The sequence below is a fragment of the Labrus mixtus genome, chromosome 11, assembly GCF_963584025.1.
Source record: "Labrus mixtus chromosome 11, fLabMix1.1, whole genome shotgun sequence".
Lineage (NCBI taxonomy): Eukaryota > Metazoa > Chordata > Actinopteri > Labriformes > Labridae > Labrus > Labrus mixtus.
Window position 1 is genome coordinate 24,670,583 of NC_083622.1, and position 21,370 is coordinate 24,691,952.

General features: G+C 39.7%; 1 protein-coding gene across 6 annotated transcripts in view; it reads left to right on the forward strand.

The window, feature by feature from the left end:
* Nucleotides 1-21,370, forward strand: part of grb10b (growth factor receptor-bound protein 10b) — a 65,335-nt gene that overhangs the window by 17,006 nt on the left and 26,959 nt on the right. For all 6 annotated transcript variants that reach the window (XM_061051022.1, XM_061051026.1, XM_061051028.1 and 3 more), the window contains exons 3-5: nt 6,117-6,213; nt 14,872-15,172; nt 17,181-17,325. In XM_061051022.1, the coding sequence (XP_060907005.1) occupies nt 6,117-6,213; nt 14,872-15,172; nt 17,181-17,325 (543 nt within the window). The remainder of the gene's footprint in view (nt 1-6,116; nt 6,214-14,871; nt 15,173-17,180; nt 17,326-21,370) is intronic.

Here is a 21,370-nt window from a genome sequence, read left to right on the forward strand (position 1 = left end):
TTAATCCCACAGCAAAACAAACCACAGACAAGTCACATTTAAACGTCTATATGCCAAAAAAGATACATATTTAGTGTGAGAAGTTATTACAGCCTGTCTGATATACTGTTCATTATAATCAGCCAATATGGACCTATCACAGATACATCGATATTAACCTACAAGTTTCTTTAATGATGTATAAAAATACCGAGCATTTAATGCAGAAGACAATCCTCGATTGATTGATGATGATGATGTCATCATGTAGTTTGACTGAATGCCAATGCAAAGTCATGTCTGTATAAAATCAATGCTCTATCTGGATAGAAAAGGACTGTTTTCATTTGACAATACATCTTTGTAACTGATGTCATATCAGTAATGGTTGAATCTTTTCATCTCTTCATTCAGTTAAGTATTGTATGTATATTTGAATTTCCACAGTCAAAATCAGACCCTTGCACTTATTCTTATTTTGTTTAATCATGCAGTATTGGTAAGTAGTTCACCATGGACAGTTGTACAGGCAGTGAATAAGGAGTTCTGCTGAACTGAGTGTGACCTCTCCTTGATGAAGAAATTTGCTTCATTTTGGAGAAATTCCTCTCTATTGCACTATATTCCTCTTTATTGCTTGCGACCTAAAGTACTGACTTCTCATTGGGTCTGTAAGGTCAGACTTGACTTCGACTTACCCTTCAACCTTCAGTCAGGTTTAAGAGTTAGTTGAATTGTTCACATCAGCCTCCATGGAGCAAAGGGCTTACAAACATTTGTATTAGAGCGGTAGCACTATTAGCCTGATCAGAAACCGCTCTGTTGTCTGCCTGTCATATGGACCATGGGTTTATCTAAGACCTTTGACCTCCGAGTTACTAGAGGTCAGAGAGTTCCGCCTTCTAGAGTCTCCCAGATCACTGCGGCTTAGAGAGACAGACACCAGAGATCCACACCAGGGATTATGTGTGTGTGTGTGAATGTGCCATGATTTGCTTGTATTTGTGGTGGAGTGAAGTCAAGGTCACCACTGCTTGTATTTTTCTTATTTTGCTTTATTACTTCAGCTGCAAAGATGAATCCCCTTGTGTTGTGAGAATAGCAGATTTTTGTAATCGTTCAGTCATTGATAGCAGTTAAAGAAACTAACCTAATCAAAATAAAATCAATAGGTAACAGGCCTTCAGTTAAGGGTGAGTTGACATTACACTGTGTCTTCCACAGCGTACTTTTTACATCATGAGCTCCTTTCAGACTGCAAGAGTGCCATAACTAAACTCAGCCGTCATCATGTTCATATTAAGGCGTAATGTTGGTGTCTCAGTCTGTGAATTCACATTGCTTTTTTGGCGTTGCAGAAGCACGGCACAACAGGAGCTCCCCCCCCCCCCCCCCCCCCAGTCCCCCCTAATGACAGGGGAAATCTCCTGCTGCGAGGGTCATGTGTGAAAAGGACAATTTCAAGGGCCAACTGTCCTGGAATTTTCTCAAATTTTCAGGACTCCATGTGTGAAAGGGGCTATGCAGTGTCCAAATTGAAATGTGTGTACAGGCTTTATTTCTCTGTGTACCACGTGTGCTTAATGCAATAATAGCCCCCCCTCAAACAAATCCAATCATTCAGCTTTTGTCATGTTTCTAGGATGGTTTGAACAGAAATACATTTGGGATATTTTCTTTTTTGCCATGGACATAGATTACTCCATTCTTTTCTGGGTTGAGACAGCATTTATTTTGTTCTTTTACCAGCAGCATTCGTTCCAAAAATGTACACTCTCCCTCTTGACACACACACATGTACAGACACACATACACTCGTCTGTTTGCAAAGCAGTCAGCTATAACTGATCTTCCTTGACCTGCTGAATGAGAAAACCCATTCACTGTGAAATTCCAGTTATGGAAGACTTTCCCAGATTAAAATGCAGCAGCCATTCAGAACAGATTCAAGTGTCAGATATCAGTCATACTTAAATCACAGGGGTTATATCTCCGTTTTGAATCTTGTTTCTGTTGTATGATAGTGAGTGCTGGTTAAATGAAGGTATGTGCAAACGGTTGCAAATCTAACGTGGTAAATCAGGACTGTATGTGGCTGATCACAGCTGATTCAAGAAAGAATGACAGAACCTATGATACTCTTTATGAGGTAATATTGGTGTTACCTTGGCCCTCATGAATAACACAATTTGATTGGATCAAAGATTCTGTGTCAGCAGATCTCAAGGAATCCCGTTGACTGATATTGTCGTGTATAAAAGTTCTGTATGCCCTCCATTGTATTCAGCTTCTGCACATCTATGTTGGATATCTGGAACAACAAGAAGAGTTCAGCATTTGAGGTTTGATTTGGCTGTGAGAGAGCCTGGGAGAGCTGGATTGTTTGATCTGGGGCTAAACATTAACAAGCATCGTGTTGTTTCCCATAACACCCCAGTGTTCCTAGAAATCACAAAATGTAATCTATTTTTCTTGGGGCTTTCAATGTTGTAATTCATTTGATATGTTTGTGGAACATTTGTCACAAAAATGTGCAAAGGAACAAAGTTACATTTTAAACCTATGCAACATCAAAGTTCCCTTCATACAGCATAATATCAGCTTTTAAGAACAGAAATATCCAAAGTTTTCTGAATCCATAGGCATCAAAATATCTGGATTATGTGCTTCAGGATAGATGAAAGAAACTAGTAACTATTTCCACATTTATCCAAACAAGTGATGTCCTGATAATGGCTGTGAGATTCTTAGATTTGTATTTATTTATGAATGTATTATTTTTTTAAATCAGTATCTTGGTATTATAATGTATCAATAGTAAATATATTTCCGAGGCCATACTGTCAAGTGAACAGCTGTGCTGTGACAGCAGCTTCAGCTCCAGCTGAGCTTTTACTGTATAAACAGATAAATGTAGCAGTAGAGCAGACGAGCAGACATTAGTGTGACCCCCTGATCTCATTCTGGATAATTATGTAAGAAGGGATTTCCTCTGGCTGTCTACTGTCACATATGTTGCAACAGGACCGTGTCAGTTAGCGCTATGCTCACAGCAGGATGGTCTGAAGTTTGAACATTGAGAAAGATTTCCATATGTTTAAAGCTTTGTGGGAATCATTTTTAAAAATCATTAAACCTTTAGTTTATTGTCAGCTGTCCTTTTTCAACCTCTCAGCGTGCAAAGCATGGATCATATACAATCCCTGGTCACGACATTTGACCTCAGTCTGACCTCTTCTAAAGGCTTAAGTTTGACATGCGTCTCAGTCTTTTCCATTTTGTTCAAGATTCGATCTGCAGCCTTGTGTGCGTGTCCTGTCCTTTCTGTGCCTTAACCTTGTCTCTGGCCTTTTACTGACCCCCTTTTTAAGAGCTGAACCCTGAACCCCTCGCAGTTAACACCTCCCCTTATTTGCTCCTAGTCTAACTTGGCCTACCCTCGGTCCTGTTGTGACCCCAATTTAAGAACTCAAGCAACTTGCGTGCGCCCATGCTTTTGTGTCTATATCCAAAGACTCTGTGTGATACTATGACAGGATGAGAGCAAGAACGCCATAAAAGAAAGTGGATAGAAAGAAAATAAGTGTGTCTACGTATATATGTTTCCCTCTCCTCTTTGTACTCTCATCCTTAAAAGCTCCTATAAAAGTAAAACCTTATTCCAAGTTTGCATTTGCATGGCTGAGAATTATGCAAAATGGCCAGTATCTATAGGATAAAATCCCCAAGTTAGCATTCTGTCCATTGTCTATGGAGGCCTCAAAGGCTGTCTGGGATTCGGATTTTTGTGGGTAAGATCCACAAAAGAGATCAAGGTGTACTTTAAAGGCCCCTTTAGTCCTTTTAGTGTGTTAACTCATTTACTCCCAGACAGCCATGCAAAGCTGCATTCAGGACCAGTATATGGTCCAAAAGACTCCCTGCGTTTTTGCTCACTGGAGCTGAACCATGGCCATCCTGTCCTGAATACACACACACACACACACACTACCGTTGTGCTTTACCATCCCACCAACCAACCAGCGTCCCAGTGCTGTTTGGGTGACTGGGTAGGGATCAGTCACAGTCTGGTAGCTGGACCCCCAGACAGTGAGAGTTGATGATGGGGTTTGCCATGTCACGGGAACAAATGGGGTGATGCAGTGGTTATTTTACTTCTTTTTCTTTTCTTTTTTTTTTACTGCAAAAGAAGGTTAGTCCCATTAAGCTCCGAAAGTCTTTTTTTTCCGATGCGACCAAAGACGGCTGGAACTCGAGACAATACAAAGACGGAACAATGCGATGTAATGATTGGATGCGGTTGGGTTAGTTGGTATAGAAGAGGTTTTTTTTGGTGGGGGGGGAGGTGGAAAAGACCCTATATTGACGTTGAGTGTGCAGTTATATCCAGTGTAGGCTTAGTTTTTGAATCAGTAGACTCCAGGGAGGAACACCTGCGATTTCTTCTCCACTGAAAATAAGAGCTGGCAAAACCATGGACTGTACCGATCCAAACTCTGCAGCCGAGCTCTTATATTAAAGAATGGACACTTCAGAGTGGAATTCTTCTTCACTTTCTATCAGCACAGTGAGTCAGTTCATTTGCACTGCCCTTTATGTCCTTTTTGTAAAGTTAGTTTATGATCAGTATTATATATAAGTCTATAACATGTGAGGCATAAGTTGAGCTCTTAAAATGCGTATATATGCGGATATAAAATTAATAATATTTTTATTTACATACATTTTTCAATGTCTGACTGGACTTGCTTTATTGAATGACATTTTCTACAAGTGGGTCTTAAAATGACATCATCATTATTATAGACAATAATGCTCAATAATGCAATCACAATGCTCATAGCTTAGTGATTCTTGAGTCATCAAAGATAACTTAAACTGACGTGAGGCAAAAAGAATGTATCATGGAAAATGAGGTAGACTAATATGTACAGTAGAAAGAAAAATGTGCGCACAAAAAGCCCGGGTGCTGCCTGTATTGTGTGTCAGAGAACTGTACTGTAAATGAGGCAGAACAAGTAACGGCAACAGCTTTTATTACAGCATCAGAGGAGGTCTGCTGCAATACACAGACGCACACACACACTTCTGTTTTTTTTCTTTCTCTGAGCACAGTGGACCGCCCCAGGACGTTCTGTTCCCACTTGTGCTGTCGGGCTCTGAGCAGGACATCCCCCCCCCCCCCCCCCATATACACACATACATCCACACACATCCACACAATGGGTAACCCACCATTGAACTATATTGAAGTTAGAGGTGTTGGAAATCTGTGAAAATAAAATACTTTATAAATTAGTTGGGATTTGCTTCTTATTGAGACCTTTTGCAGTGACTGTGAGAATAATGGAGAGAGACAGGTGAAGCGAGGACATTGTGGTTAAGGTTTATCTTCTGTGCTCTGATACACACCCATCACACACGGTTTTAAAACGGTTGCACTTTATGTAACTTTTAAAGAGATGTTTTTGTATTCACGTTAAGTTTTTGAACTATCGGACATTTCACTTCAAGTTTTGTCTCTTTTGACCAGTTTTTATATACTAACAGAGAATAAGCTTTACTTAACTGAAAGAGTCGTGCAAAACAATACAACATTAAAATCAAAAGTTAAAATAAAGGAATGACGAAATATATGCTGCCTGTACCACACATTTAACATTTTAGATCAATCACAACTTGTGCACTTGCTGCTTTGTACCTATTCACCCATAGCAGAAGAACTCCTTTGCTCTGCTGTGTGTGGTCTTTGTCCCGTCTGTGGCTTGGACCTATCTTTCACGTTGGTCACTTATTACCTACTTTACTTTCTGATATCTAAATAACATTGCATTTCTGTTTAAAGAACTGGTGTTGTACTGGTCACTTAACGAAACCACAAAATGACTACTGACATTTTTTGATTTGCCTTTTATGCTCTCTGACCACTGATACACAACAGTTCATTGGAATAAGAACATAGTATGGGATAAAATGCTACAACACTTGCCTTTTTTCATCGAATTAAAAGCAAATAACTTGCACTTTTCTAAAAAAATTGTGTTTATGGTTCCTGAAAAGGTGACGGTTGTGATAAAAAGAGAAAAAAAAGCCCCAGTAGAATGACATAATGTTGTCCTTGTTTCTCACTCTCTCAGCAGGACAATATAGACCGGACCTCCAATCACAGGCCAGCTGATCTCATTGGTCCGGGCTTCCAGCAATCAGCCAATCGGAGTTCTCCTAACCATCAAGGTCTGTCTTAGCCATCAATAGACATGTGACATAGTGTCTGTGTGGGATGTGTGTGTGTGCACGTGTGTGTGTGTGTGTGTGTGTGTGTGTGCGCGTGCGCATGCGCGTGCATGTGTGTGTGTCTGATGCTTGCCAATTTAATCACTCAAATATTCTTAAGTGACACTGGTGATGTATGACACAAAAGAAGAAATGCTTAAACCCAACTAATTATACATTATTTTACATCTTTATACTGTATATCAAAGTGATATCATATTGTCATATTTTATTGCTCACATTTGGGACTTATTTTACATTGACTTGGTATAACATAAGCTCTAGTGTATTCATGATTTATTTTCATACATGCGTGTTTACAAGAAGGTCAAAGATATGACCCAAGTCTGGTACTACTACACTGGTGTTGTGTGTGTGTCTGTGTGTTTGTTTTAGTAGTTCCAGTACAGTGTGTGAAGCGGCTTGCTACTCATTATCCTCCTCTAGTCGGGCGGTGGGTCGAGGGGGGATAATATATATTTGGGTCTCTTCCGCTGTAAACATTTCAGCAGTTCAAAGTGTGATCCGCGTGGACACAGGGTGCCATTATAATTACGCCGCCTATCTAATTGTGCCATACAGGGTTCATCCCTGACAATCGGAGCATGAGATTTAAGCACAATATTGGCTCAGCATGGGAGGTAAGGGCGGGGAGTCTGCAAGGACTCGGCGACTGAATTAGAACGCTTGGCTCCAACATGAGAAATAAATGGAGCAGAAATGACATTGTCATTTTACAGAAATCAGCCGGGATGGAGGGATCTCTGAGGGACCGGAGAGGCAGACAAATCTAGATGACTTTAACTAATGAATAATTTGTTTACATTGTCAGATCAATGATGTTTTGGAAGAAAAATATCAGTAGATTATGTCAGAAATGGATTTGTAGACTGACTCCTGAGCCTTGTTTTTTTTTTAGACATTTAAAGATCGTATACTGCCCTCTCTCTCTCTCTCTTTTGAGTTACACAAATAATTGGAGAACATTTGTAGTCGGCAAGCCACCATTTCTAAGCGTCACAAGCTATATTACAAAGTCTGTGTTATCTGAGAAGAGATTTAGCATTATGCCCCAGTACTGCTGGTGTTATTAGTGGGAAGATTATCCTTGCTGACGTAGTTGAACTTGTTTTCCAGTAAACCCACTCTTTAATACTTTTGGACCCTAATAGAGCCACCAGCTACTTGCAAGAATTGCTACGAAGCTAGAACAGTCATAAACCTATTAACTTTAGGGGGAACAGTACAGCTTTGTTGGAACATGACCTGCCATTATTTCATATGCTTGGAATGAGATGCGATTGAGCGGCTTATCGGGGCATTTGCAAGGCAATATTTGACGTCTAGAAATAGAAGTTGCTCCACAGGATACTCCCAACATGTAAGCCGTGGATTTTGCCTTGCACATATTAATTTACTGTGAAGTTGAGGGTTTTAGAAAGTTTGATATGAATGGCCCAGTGGAGGTCTTTCTTTAAATAACTATGAGAATCTTGAGGACACATTGTCCTGAGCCGGGGCATGACACATACGTGAGTGCTCTACAGTCTCTCACAGATGCGATGTCACAGGCTTGCACTGCTTGTTGTTTTTCTCAGACACGCACCAGAGTGACTTCAGAATTAATTGTCTCATAGATGCAGTGAGGATGTATAGCATTTCTTGCTTCTATTTTGTAGTCATATTCCAGTTTTGGGTAGGTCTAATGGTGACAAACGTTTGCTGCAAGTGCAACGCTTTAATACAGTGTGATTTTTCTTCTTTTTTTTTAAATACACTGCCATTCTTTGTTTTTATGTACGGTGGAAGCGTGTGTGATTGCAACAGTTAGCATTTGTTCCCATGTCATAACAAACTGTTCTTTGACATTTATAATGGGGGCGGCTGAGGCTCAGTTGGTAGTCGGTCGTCTCTCAACCGGAGGGTTCGGGGTTTGATTTCAACTCCTGCAGCTACGTGGCCGATGTGTCCTTGGGTAAGACACCCCAAGTTGCTCCCACTGCTTCGTCAGCTGCATATAAATGCTTGTGAATGGCTAGCTAATGCTGATAGTTATTTTACATAGCAATCTCTCTCTGCCGTCAGTGTGTGAATGGGTAGGTGTGACATGCGGTGTAAAAGCACTTTGAGTAATCAGAAGTCTAGAAATGCGCTATACAAGTCCATTTACCATTTACCATAATGTGTCCAACATATGTACATTTGTGTTTCTGCAGTATATAAGGGGGGGGGGGGGGGGGGCTCACTCAGATGGGCATGCACCTGCAAGGCAAAAATCCCATCAATGATGCCATCGCAGTTCAGTTTCTGAAGGTTTGGCCCTGCATTCCCACCAACACTCATTCCATTAATGCCTTTTTAGAGGGAGAGTGACATATGATGAGCACAAATACATGGAGAGAGTGGCAGGCTTGAGCAAAACCAGACTCATGATGAATATCCATCTTCTGCACAACAACGACAAACTTTAGCCATGCTAGCTGCTATTTGAAGCTAAAACCATTATGGTTAATGCTTAATGCTAACATCTGCCTTCAAAAGTGCTCACAATTTTAATATTAACAGGTTAGTATTTTAGTATTTAGATTAATGTAATGAAGCAAATTTAGCATTGTCATAGTAAGTTGATTCATATGTGAATATCATTAATTTTGTATGTATTTGGAATGCATTGAGCCAAATATAATATATACATAATATATTTAAACGCATAATGATGTTCGAGAAGTTACATTTTTACTTATTTATTTAAAAAGGCAAAAACTGCTTCTTACTCCATTAAGTGAAATTAGACATTGTGTGAAGTAAAATCACCGGATCTCTCGGTCCTGCTCACCCTGTTAGAACCCACACTCTCCTTTTTCCCTTTTCTTGTTCCTGTTCCAAAGTTCCCCCCAAATGAGTTTCTGTCTCCCTGTCCCTCTATTTACTCCCAATCCCTGCTCTCCATGTTCATCTCTGTTTTCCCTCCCTCCCTTCTGTTTCCCACTAAAATTCACGCACTGTCCCTCCTCCCCAATCAGGAGGCTTGGCCCTCGGTGGGTGTGTTTTGCTGTCACCACTACTATTGTGCTCCCCACTGCAGAGCCACGCTTTACAGTTTAGACTTGCTCTGTCTATCCCCCCACTGATCCCTGTGAATGGAAACCCCTCTGCTGGGCTTGTATTTATCCCCCTTGTCAGTCTTCTGTGTGTGTGTGTGTGTGTGTGTGTGTGTGTGTGTGTGTGTGTGTGTGTGTGTGTGTGTGTGTGTGTGTGTGTGTGTGTGTGTGTGTGTGTGTGTGTGTGTGTGTGTGTGTGTGTGTGTGTGTGTGTGTGTGTGTGTGTGTGTGTGTGTGTGTGTGTGTGTGTGTGTGTGTGTGTGTGTGTGTGTGTGTGTGTGTGTGTGTGTGTGTGTGTGTGTGTGTGTGTGTGTGTGTGTGTGTGTGTGTGTGTGTGTGTGTGTGTGTGTGTGTGTGTGTGTGTGTGTGTGTGTGTGTTCAAGTCATGTACTGTATACCTACAGTCCCCTTTTCTACAGGATTGTTGCCCTGCCTCTTTTTTTTTTTCACCAGCAGGAATGAATAAGAAATGCATGGCCTACATTCCTGAGTTTAAAAAACAAACAGAGAGCCATATGGATCGTTCTTCTTTACAATGGTTTTGTTTTGGCTTTCCAATGATCAGAGACATTCAAAACAGCTTTCATGCAGACTCCTATCAGAATGAAGTAGTTGAACCGTTGGTCAATACTTCATTTAGTGTGGTTCAGAGAAAAGAGGAAGCAGGGGCTATTTTTACCCCTAATCTAACAAGTTCTAGGTTCTTAGGGGCAGGGGGAGTGGGGGCTTGATTGAACTCAAGCCATGGGAGAAATTAAACAATGAGGCAATACAATACTGCCAGTGTTATCTTTTGACCCAACTGAGTTTTCTTCTTGGGTTATGACTTCTGCAGTGGAGTTCGAGAGACTATTAAAAGAACAGATGGAGAGATAAAGGGAAGATGTTCGGGCAAAACAAGTATTATATAAAAAAATAATAATGACTACAAAAGGCTCAATTGATGAAGAAATAAATGTAATATTTTTTAATAGTAAAAGGGGTTACTTAGAGATAATCCTGTTTAGCACAGTATTAACCAAACAACCTAAGATGATTGGATTCAGGATAATCACTCACCTTAAAAAAAGGATTTGTAAAAAAGGAGTGTTAATGTAGGGTTTGTTTCCTATGTTTGCGTTCATGTGTTAAACAGCTTAAAAAAAGCTTAATATATTATGCAACATTTTGAACATTATTATGGCACACAATATATCACACTCACTAAATACATCATTGAGTAATGACCTCCTAGAAAGAGAGTGAAGTCAATATCCCTATGAGTTGTGGTTCTGCGCTCTGTGTTTACACTGATGGGACAGTGCTTCCTCCGGCTTGTTTATGTGGTACTCAGTGGCTCAAGCATGTTTTATTTTATTTTGTTTATGTTAACCCCTCTATGTTAACTGTTAGCCCTGCTATCACGTCAAGAAAAGAGATGGCTCCGCCCACTTAAGGCTGCTGTTTTAGAGCCATAGCATAGCAAAGTGCTGTTGCATGAGTATTTTTGTAGGAGAACCAGCTTATTTTGAAACTGAAGAAAATACTTAGAACCAAAGAAATAAGAACCAAATCATATTTAGGAGAGACTGGTGCTAAAGTGCGACATCTACTGGAGTGAATGTTGCATATTATATTAAAAGCTCTGATTATGAGAATAACCTTTTTTATACCCATGTACACATTTTATTCTGCAGAGTCCGAAATACCAAAACCCCCAGCCTCTATGATGCACATCAGATATTACTCTTTATGGTCAATGGAGCAACAAATAGATTGTACTGTGTCTAAGATTTGAGCCGTTGGTAATATACTTTATCTTTAGTTTGTTCTGTAGACTTTTTTTTTTGCACCGGGTTGGAGTGCAAGTTCCCAGATTCAGATGAATGCTACATGCAAAAGGTCTGTGTAATTATTCATATTTTCAACATAATCGCAATATGAGCATAAAATAATATAAAAATCATCAAAAAGGTATGAAGAAAAATGATTCTGTGTTAAGAAGAAAACAAATATTACAACTGTTTTGACAAAAGAATCCTTGTTTCATTGTGCAAATGAATGAATGATTACAACGTGAAATGATGAATAATTAAGAAATGCTTTAGAGTTTATCTGCTTTCGTTTTTGTTATATTTTTGTTGGATTGCTTATGTTCTGACTTATATGAAGGATTTTACAGGATAGACATTAATAAGCCTTGGGCTTCAGCCTATTCCTTTTTTGGTTATTGATTGTTTGAATTTCATTGGGTGAAATGGAGAAGTGTAAGCATGTAAAGTTTTTTGTTTCTGTTTCTGTAAGTGGACTATTTACACAAATATTTTTTGACTCTTGTTATTCTTTAATGAATGACCAAAATAAAAAAACATTCATTCATTCATTCAACAAGAAATGCGTTCTACCTGAGTATGCTAACATTTAACCTATTGGATGGATAACATTTTACCCATCAAGCTAGATCAGCTGCCCTTAGATTAGTTGATGCCAATTTAGTGGTGAAAATAAGAATCAGCTTTTTGGAATTTATTTTGGATTTTAGGACAAATATGTTGCAAACAGCTGTTGTGTAAAACATGAAGAAACGCAGCAACGTATAGCTCTTGATGATGTTATGCACTTTGCATAGTATTTCTCAAATCATGCAGGCATACGTACATGCTAACTTGAATAAAGCTCAGATGAGTTTGATCTTTTAAAATGTACAGTTAATATCCATAGTGTTAGTTCATATCATCACCGTCCACAGATCCATCTATAGCTCGTTATGCTCCCTGCTGCCTGAGAGGATTTAATTAATACATGCTATATGTTGTTGCATGATGTGTCCTCTTGAGCTTTTGATGGACAGGAATAATGTCATGTCATCCTGCCAAGGCTAAGTCATCTGGCATAGCTTCTGTTTTCTTTACCTCAAGACAAGTCGGTTTTCTTCCTGGTCCAAATCTTCCTGGGCTAAATCCTGTGTGTGCGTGCCTGCCTGCATGCAGTCTGTGTCATCAAGCCGTCTGCCTTACACCCGTGTGCCTGACGCAGGCCTTTGTTTGCCTGATTGTGACATGCAAAGGTGATTGGAGGCCATGACTAATAATGACGCAAAAACCCTACGTCTGTGGGTTGTGTTGTTTCTTTGTATGAAAACAAATCTGTCATTCTCCTCGTGAGGCCAAACTAGGTCAGAATCATGAGGAAATGTATTTTCTCTCCCTAGCTTGAGGGCACATGTCTCACCGAGTGAGAATGATGGATGATGAGCAGATGATAGAGTTGAGGTAAAGTGCTTTGAAGAATATTTTGCTCACTTTTGATGTAGTTTCTGTTTTACCAGAAGATATTTTTATCCTTAAAAAGTTATTTTTTATAAAAAAAAATTTATAAGCACTCACCCTTAAGACTAATAATGGTGTTCCCTCCTGTGTTAAGAGTTGTTTTGCCCTTTCTCTTGCCTTGTGTATGGCCTTGTTGTGTATGGCCTTGTATGCATCCTGTGTCCTGTGCTATATAACTCTTTAGCTCTCCAGGATATCTATAAGTAGCTGCTCCAGCTTACCTGTCACTATTAATACCTACAGATTAACCACCTGTGATTCAGTGTCACCGGTGATACAGCTACCTGACACGTTTTCTGGAAGAGCGCCTCACTTTGGTTTTGGCACGTAGCTTTTAGCATGAGGGCTGGAGACAAATTCATGTTACTGCATCCAGGGAAGGAGGTGTTTATTAACCTGCCATCCTAACGCTACTACTTATTTTGTAGATCCCTCTGTAACAATTTTCTTATCATGAAAATCTGAAAAATCTCCCCAATAAACTCATTCCCATCAAGGCTCAGTTTTAAGCCAGTACTTTTAAACTTTCCATCAGTCAGACTGCTGTTTTCCAGTGTCTGCTTTCTGCTGAGCAGCGGGACTTTTCGCTGCTTTAGAGTTGTGTGACCCTCGCACAACCTCTCATGATCCAGCTGTCAGCTGTCCTGTACCCTGAGCTGTAGGAAACTACATGAGTCATACAGGACATGACACGTTTTAAGCCCTGCAGTTGTGACAGCTAAATGCATGATTAAAATTAAGAATTAGAGCTTTTTATGCTAGTTTTATACATTCATTTTCTTCAATTGTACAGCTCTGATCTGATCTCTGAGTTTTTTTCAGATTGATTTGACTTCTTCTTTCATAATTATAAAAACACAGCAAAATAAGTTAAAAGGGGCATATCTGGTATGATAATGAAGGGGAACATAACTAAAACAGTGCTGAAACATAGTTTTAATGTTGCAAATTGGCCAAAAATATTGAACAGTTGATTTTATACTTCAGTACATTGTTAGAAATAGAAACACAAGATAGAAATACGTTTACATATCCAATCGTTTTCTGTCAATTAAAAGAAATATGACTGTAACCTTGGCCATATCTGATAACAAATCGTATTAATGTTATTTAAATGTTGTGTCCTAACATATATGTGGGGTCCCCTCACATGAACTCTGCACATCTGTGAGCCTTCAGCCTGCACAAGTAGAACTTGTCTCCCCCTTGTGGTGATTTTGTGTCCTACAGTACAGTTGAGGGACCTGGAAACAGAGCTTTAATGATGAATTCGTGAGATAGATTCCCCTTTCATAATGAGGAATTATTAATCATACGATGAGTCACTGCTGCAGATTGTGATTTAAAAAGAGCAAAGTTAGGCACCCGCTTCACCCTGATGATAAAACTTTCACAGCATGAAGCAATTAAGGGAGCGGGGCCTGCCCTTCAATCGAGCCGGCTTCAAACTTTGATTCAACATGCTGCTGGAGTCAGTTGAAAAATTCACTTCATGAATTTAAATGTGCCTGGAGGTTTTTCACGGCAGCTTTGAGGATAGACTCCCCTGTCTGCAAAGAATTCCACCTCTTTCCTTTAAAGACCTTTTAAAAGCAGAATATTTGATACATATTGTGAATTCAGAGCAGATTCTTACAGCACGCTGCCTTCGCTGTGAACCACAGAGGTAAGAGTTGAACTGTGTCACAGGCAGGTTTGTACTCGTACCTGTTATCCCTGCAGATTTGGCTCACAGGGAATGCAAGTCGTCAAGATAGTCATGCTGATTGAGCACTTTGGCGAAACTGGTTACGTGTGTGTGTGTGTGTGTGTGTGTGTGTGTTTTGTGCATGCCTGCATTTTTTCTTCTTGTTTAGTATTACTTAGAATTAAGCTGGTGCAAAGTGAGGTCACAGGTTGAAATCCTGGCCACAATGAATTGGTAGAAACACTGACATAGAAAAGGGGAAAGTCCCTACATTATCCAGAGACTTCAGATTTTTGTATGCCTCAAGTGTTTATAACTAAAGCAGCAGACTTAAAGGACATTTTTCTTTGATTGTGTTTCATAGGAGTTTATTTCCAGCTTCAGTGATGTGTTTCCTGCTCCGCACTACATTTTCTCTCCTCCTCCTCAGCAGCGTTGAAAACCAATACTTTCACCACTAACTTATTAAAAAAAAAAAAAAAACAGTCTGTGATGTGTGTCTTTCCTTCTGTATTCTCTCTAGAGGATGATGTCGATTTAGAGGCCCTGGTTAATGATATGAACTCTTCACTGGAGAGCCTGTACTCCACTTGCAGTGGTCAGCAGACAGCTTCTACCCCACTACTGCAAAATGGACAGACCTCTTCTTCAAACCAACACCACCACCACCACCATCATCAACAACACAACCAGCCTCGGCAGGGTCAGCACACGCATATTCTAAGCCACGCCTCCCCAGAGCCGCCCTCATCCTCCCCATCGTCCTCCGACTCGCCACAAAGTGGACTCCGACGGTCACAGCCTATGCACATCCACGCTGTCAGGCAAGTGTTGTTTTACATTTTGACATTACTTTAACCACTCCAGCAGCTGAGACAGTTTGTAAGGCAGAGAAAGGATATCTGACCAGTTAGCATGGAAATCAATGTAAAAGAGGACAGAACCACTATAACGTCACCCACCGGTTGAGTTCACCCCTTTGTGCCTTAACAATCTTCTTCTTCTTTTGGGAAACAAAGTGACTGTATTCTGACACAGGGTTGCTATGCTCCTATAAGTCTATATCCTTGAATCACAGGTAGAAGCATCTTAAATCATACCCAGCTTTGTTGTCGGTTTTATTCTAAATAGAACCATTATTTACATATTAGGCCTCATGCTGTGCTGATGAAAACTCAAAACTACTGTTTAAAACTATAACCTCATTAAGAAAATATACACTGAGGTAATAAATCAACTGAGAAGTAGAAATAAGAAGTAATTTTCCTAGTTGTCATTAGAAAGAATACACATTTCAAGAAATGTCTTCATGGGATTGAATTGAATTTGTCCATTTTTCTAAATACAGTCCAAGACATAAACATATTTGTGGCCCCCAAGGTTCATAGTTCATTGTAAGAGTGCTGTTCCAAGAGTGAGATAACCAGCATTAATGCTTCCCCAAGGGAACAAGATCGCCAGTTGACTCTTTTGCAACCGAACAAATGAACATTTTTTTTCCAGTGAAATTAAAGTCATCTTTAGTTTAAAGCCACTCTACTAAAAGGGTAAACACAGCATGTTTTAAGTTGCTCTTGTACAGTTTCTATAGACCCTACAGTATGGCAACAAGCTTTAAGCTAACTACTTCCAGCCTCATACATTTGAACATTCAAAGCCTCACACACACAGAGAGCTCCAGTCCTTCCTCCTGTCTCTGCTGAAAAAGAATCCTCTCACTATACACTGTCATCCATCCACACCCTCTTGATAATTGGGCATAACGTCTCCTCCCCACTCCCTATCAGTAGCCCTTGAATGACCCGTTCCTCCCTGTCACTCCCTTTTTGTCTCAAACTGCACCAGCAGGAGGAAAAAGGTAAAAAACTCCCATTGTTTTAGTACCAAGTGCGAATGTTTCTCTCTATTAGAGGCAGAGCATCCAGTAATCTCCCTCGGCTGTCAATGCGTGCAATCAGAAAGAAGAAGGTGTGCTAACTCACACAATGCAGAGACAGGTAAAAGTATGGTCGCATACACGCAGTGCAGAGCAGGTGTCAGCTCTCATTTTCTGCTTCAGAAGGAATTTACAGAAACAGAGAAGAGCATGATCAGGTAGTGGGGCGCTCTGTCTTACACGCTTTCTGTCTCAAACACACACAGACACACACACATACACTCACACACATACTCACACACATACACTCACACACAAAGACTCAGGCCCTGAAGATCTTATTATTCTGGCCTGACCTCTCTATAACCCTGTTCTCAAGCTCAGATGGGAGAACATCAAAAGGCCCGCTCTCTTTTGAACTTGCTGGGCTCTACAGAGAGAGTTTGATAGAGAAAGAAAGAGAGTCTTCACCAGTGATTCTCTCAGAGAGAGCCCCAGCTAGGATTTCACTAACTGACCTGCCCTTTTTTTTTTTCTTCTTAAATAACTGAATTCTGAAAAGTTCATGATCATCTGTCAGATCGCTGTTCCTCTCCTAGGCTTTATAGTATATGTGCCTTATTTAAAAGCTGCTTTAAAGTGATGTCTTGATTCAATATTGATGCCTGATTAATATTGCAGAAAATTAGCCAGCAGGCTGCAGGGGTCTGTGAATTCCACTTGCTGGGATACAGTTCATTATGGCTAGATCAGATAGAAACAGACATGAGCATAGATACTGTACAGCAATGCTTTATTCATTCCAGCTCTCATTTTTCCAGCACATATTTCACATGTGTCAGCGGCTCTTATTTCAGCATTCTCCTGTTCACTTTTTATGAGGCTGTTCCAGGTCACGACCTCAGACGTGTGCTATAAAGTATGTTTGACCATACCACAAATGTTTGTCTGTCCAGGAGGTTACAGGAGGAGGAGCAGCAGTTGAGGACATCGTCTCTCCCAGCCATCCCGAACCCCTTCCCAGAGCTCTGCAGTCCAGCCAGCTCTCCTGTCCTCAGTCCAGGATCCCTGCCTCCAGGAGAGCCCTCCTCTAACATATATGTAAGTCAAACAACACAAAAATGAACTGTAGGCGTATTTTCGGAGCAACTGTTTTTTTCCCTGCAGTTTGTGGGTTTAATATTTTACTACACGTTATAATGTGGTTTGGCTGCATTGGGTACAAAACATAGTCTTTGGAGTCCATGCCCGATACTGATCCCTTTAAATAAACAGGATACAAAACATCGGCTGATTAACTTTTTTCTCAAGATGATCAAATGCATTCCCTGTACTGATTCTGATACCTAGACTTGGTTATTGGCTGATCCTTATTACCTCTCCAAGATCAGTATAAGGTAGAATCTAACATTGTGGAAAAAGATCTTTTCTCTGATTTATGACATTACACTTTCTGCAAGCACCTTACTGTTATTTATAATCATTACAGGATAATTCCCCTGAAACCAGATGTTTTTGTTGTTGTGAAGTTGTTGTGATATTGAATCAGTATGTTTAACATATTCACATGGCGGCCGTTTTCCTCTGATGTCACACCCAGGGTGTGAGGTTTGAATTTTGTTCTGCTGTTCTCCAGTTTTTCAGTTGTATAAATGTAGTATTTCTTACAAATCATCATCATTTCAAAGTTGATCAGTAACTGAAAAGACAATCACTCATTAGGAACACAGGCCACATTTCAACTTAAGCATTGTATTTGATGACTTGCTGGTTACCTCATCTAATAGCTAGCTTTAGGATAGAGCCAACTTCCGCTGCTAATAAGGCTTAGCATCACAAATGTCTGAGTCTATCGCAATAAATAATAAACAATAAACAATAAATTATTGTAACCAAACAATTCTTTCTTATTTTCCATACATAGATTTTACAGATGGAAGAGATAACTGGGTATAATGGTCATGCTTTCATAGCATTTTAATACGGTCAGCTAAAGCTCAAGCTAGCTAGCAGCTAGCCTCAATTAGTGCTCACATGGTGAACATTTTTTATTTATATTGGATTCAGGAGAGACATGTTCCAAGCAGGCATAATATAAAACAGTTAAAGATAGTAGACATAGAATTATAGTTTTTATTTATTACTCTTCATATTTATATCTCAATAATTAGCCATTTTTTCGCACATCCCCTTTTTTCATAAATTGTCCAGGCCTTCTGGCTCATATGATGTTACGGGCTTTCCAATTAAATTGTTCAAAACAAAAAACAATTAAAGCTTTAGCTACTTCTTAGCTGAAGGAAAAGTAAGCTACTTAGTAGCTTAATGCTAATGTTAGCTGCTGTCTGACGTAGCTAATGGTTTATCAGATATGTCATTTAAATTCAAATGATACCTAGATTCCCCTCCAGTCTTTTACTGCTCACAGTTTTTACAGATTCTGAGCTATCTAGTTGAGTTAAAATTATTACATATTGTGTCAAACCAAGAATGTATACAACTTACAACTTGTAATCCAACAGCGTTACATTCAAACAGAATTTGAGCATGAAGTCAGAGGAAGAAGGCTATTTGTGAATGTGGTCAATTGACTGCACGCTCAAGGTATCTGTTCTGCACTTAATTCCTTATTTGAGGCTGGTATCACAACTTTTCTAAATGTTATTTTGATAACTGAGACCTGTATGACTTTTAAATACTTGTGTTTTGAGGATGCAGTATTGGGATATTGTAAATCAGTGGTTTAGTGGTAAACTGTGTGGTTGGACATAAGCATTGATGAATGGTCATGCTGTACATCTACCCCATGTTTTGCTCATGGGAGAAATGTTGTTTGCTTTCATGTGTTTGCACCGTGCTGTAAAGTTCATGTCTGCTCAAAAGTTTTGTGCCTTTGTCTGAAAAGAAAAAGGTGAAGAGTGGACGAGCAAACAGTGTGTGTTTGTGTGCACACATGGCTGCACTTCTCCCAGCCTGTTAACATTAGTGACTTGATTTTTTAAGAAAGATTTAGTGACCAGACTGTCTATTCCTGGAAGTCGACGTCCCTCCATCATCACTTTTAATGATCTTCACATGGGGTTGGCCAATGCAGGGTTTACAGTAACATACCAGCTTACAGTAATGTGAGGGCGGACTATTTCTCATAAATACTCCACTGGCTGTGATCCTGGCCTGTTCTGGTTATGGCTGTTATGGTAAGAGATCACAAACTGCCAAAATTCATGACTCTAATACGACCTGCTGTGTTTTTCAACGTCAGCTCATAAATCACTTGATGAATTGATAACTGTTGGGTATCCAGGAAAAGCTTTAAGAGTTCAGAAGTTGTAGCTTTGGGTAACCATCTATACAGAAATGACGCTCTAATGTTGGACCAAGACTTGAAAGGTTACGTTTCTTTCTAAGCTTCAGCAGTGAGAATGTTTTTTTTTTTTCTTTTCTGTGGGAATGTCTCATAGGCTTGAATTACAGGCAGCAACATAAATTCAACACTTGTGGTAAATGTGAGTTCATACAGTAAATAGGTCAAAGATTAATGTCAAACTAAGTGGTTTTGAGCTCTGCATTGAATTACTGGCTGTGATATAACTTTGACTCTGTGTGAGTAAAGCAGACTGCTCTAATTAATATTTACAAAAAAACAACATTTTATTAGGCTGGGTAAGCTACACGGGATGGGAATGCTGTTGGATTTTGAATTCCCAGATGGTCCTGTTGAGAGTGCAGTGTTGGACCAGGAAGTGGAGGGGGGTATGAAGGCATTGCAGATGAGTTGGAGATCACATTATTTTGTGATCATAAAGATATGAGACAAAGTAATATTTGTATTAGTGTGACTGGGGTCAGTTAAAGGGACTGCAAAACAAAAGCTATTTTATCTCTATTAAGATCTACTGTGTTTATCATTACTTACAGTTATGGCCCACGATCAAAGCAACCTTTTTCTGAGGTTTTGCCGGTAACGTTCAAGAGCAAGAATGAATGTCTTTTGTCTTCCTAACCTAAATGTGTCTGCTCAAATAAACCTCAATATGAGTATATTTTTTTACAAACATTGTACTTTCAGTATGATATTTCTAGCTCCTCCTCCTGGTCATACAGAGGCGTGTGTTTATGAAACTTGAGATTTTTGTAAACATTAAGAAAGCAAGTCTCTTTCTTACTCCATGCCACAAAATAAATAAATAAAAGTGACATGGAGTAAGTCTGTGGGCTTGCACTCTTTGTATTGTTCTTTAATGCCCTGCCCCTACCCAATGTGCCTTTAATACCTTTCCATGTATTTAAATTGTTTGACCAGTTTTAAAGCAACCTCATGAACTTAAGGGCTTCTGTCATATTATAGAATAAAATCCTTTGCGGAGTTAGAAATGATCCATACATATGTCATTTGTTGAGCTTTGCCATAAATCTGCTCTGAATGAACTGAAAACAAAACTATACTATACATTTAGACTGTCAGAAGGATAAAGCAAAGAAACACAGTATTTACTGGTCTGTTTTGCATCGACCATCAAACTATTGCAATGACGAAGAGCTGTGGAAAGTTGAATACATTTTGTTTACCATTTCCACACAGTATACACTCTCATGTGAACTTGTGTGAGCGTGCTGTGCATCCACCCATGCATAAGGATCTATTTGTTTTCGACATGCATGTGTGTTTGTGTGTTTGTCTTTGTGAGCTCTGTAAACTATTTACAGCATTGGCAGTGTCTATCCATTGTTGATAGCAATGGAAAATGTGTCTCATTGTGGTTGTTCTTTAGTGGAAATTCAATTCAGCACCTTTCCACTGAGAGAGAAAAAAAAAAGACCCTCCTGCAGACACGTCTCATCACACCCATGTGCTTTGGGGTCCAGAGGCATGCAGACCACTAAAACACAATTTACTCGCAAACATGTACTCCTCCCTCGAGTGGTTAAGATATGAGGAGTAGTGGGTGATCTGTTTAGAGGTCTGTCAAGTGGGAAAGTGGGCAGGTAAATTATTGCTCTAACCTACATCATTTCAACCACATGTGCTTTGTTCTGGTCCAGTTTCTTTTTTTTTCTGTGTGTCTCTATCTGCCCTCTCCCTTGCAGCTCTCTTTGCCAGCTTGCTGCTGAGAAGTTTCTCTGTTTAGTTTACTGAATTTTCCGA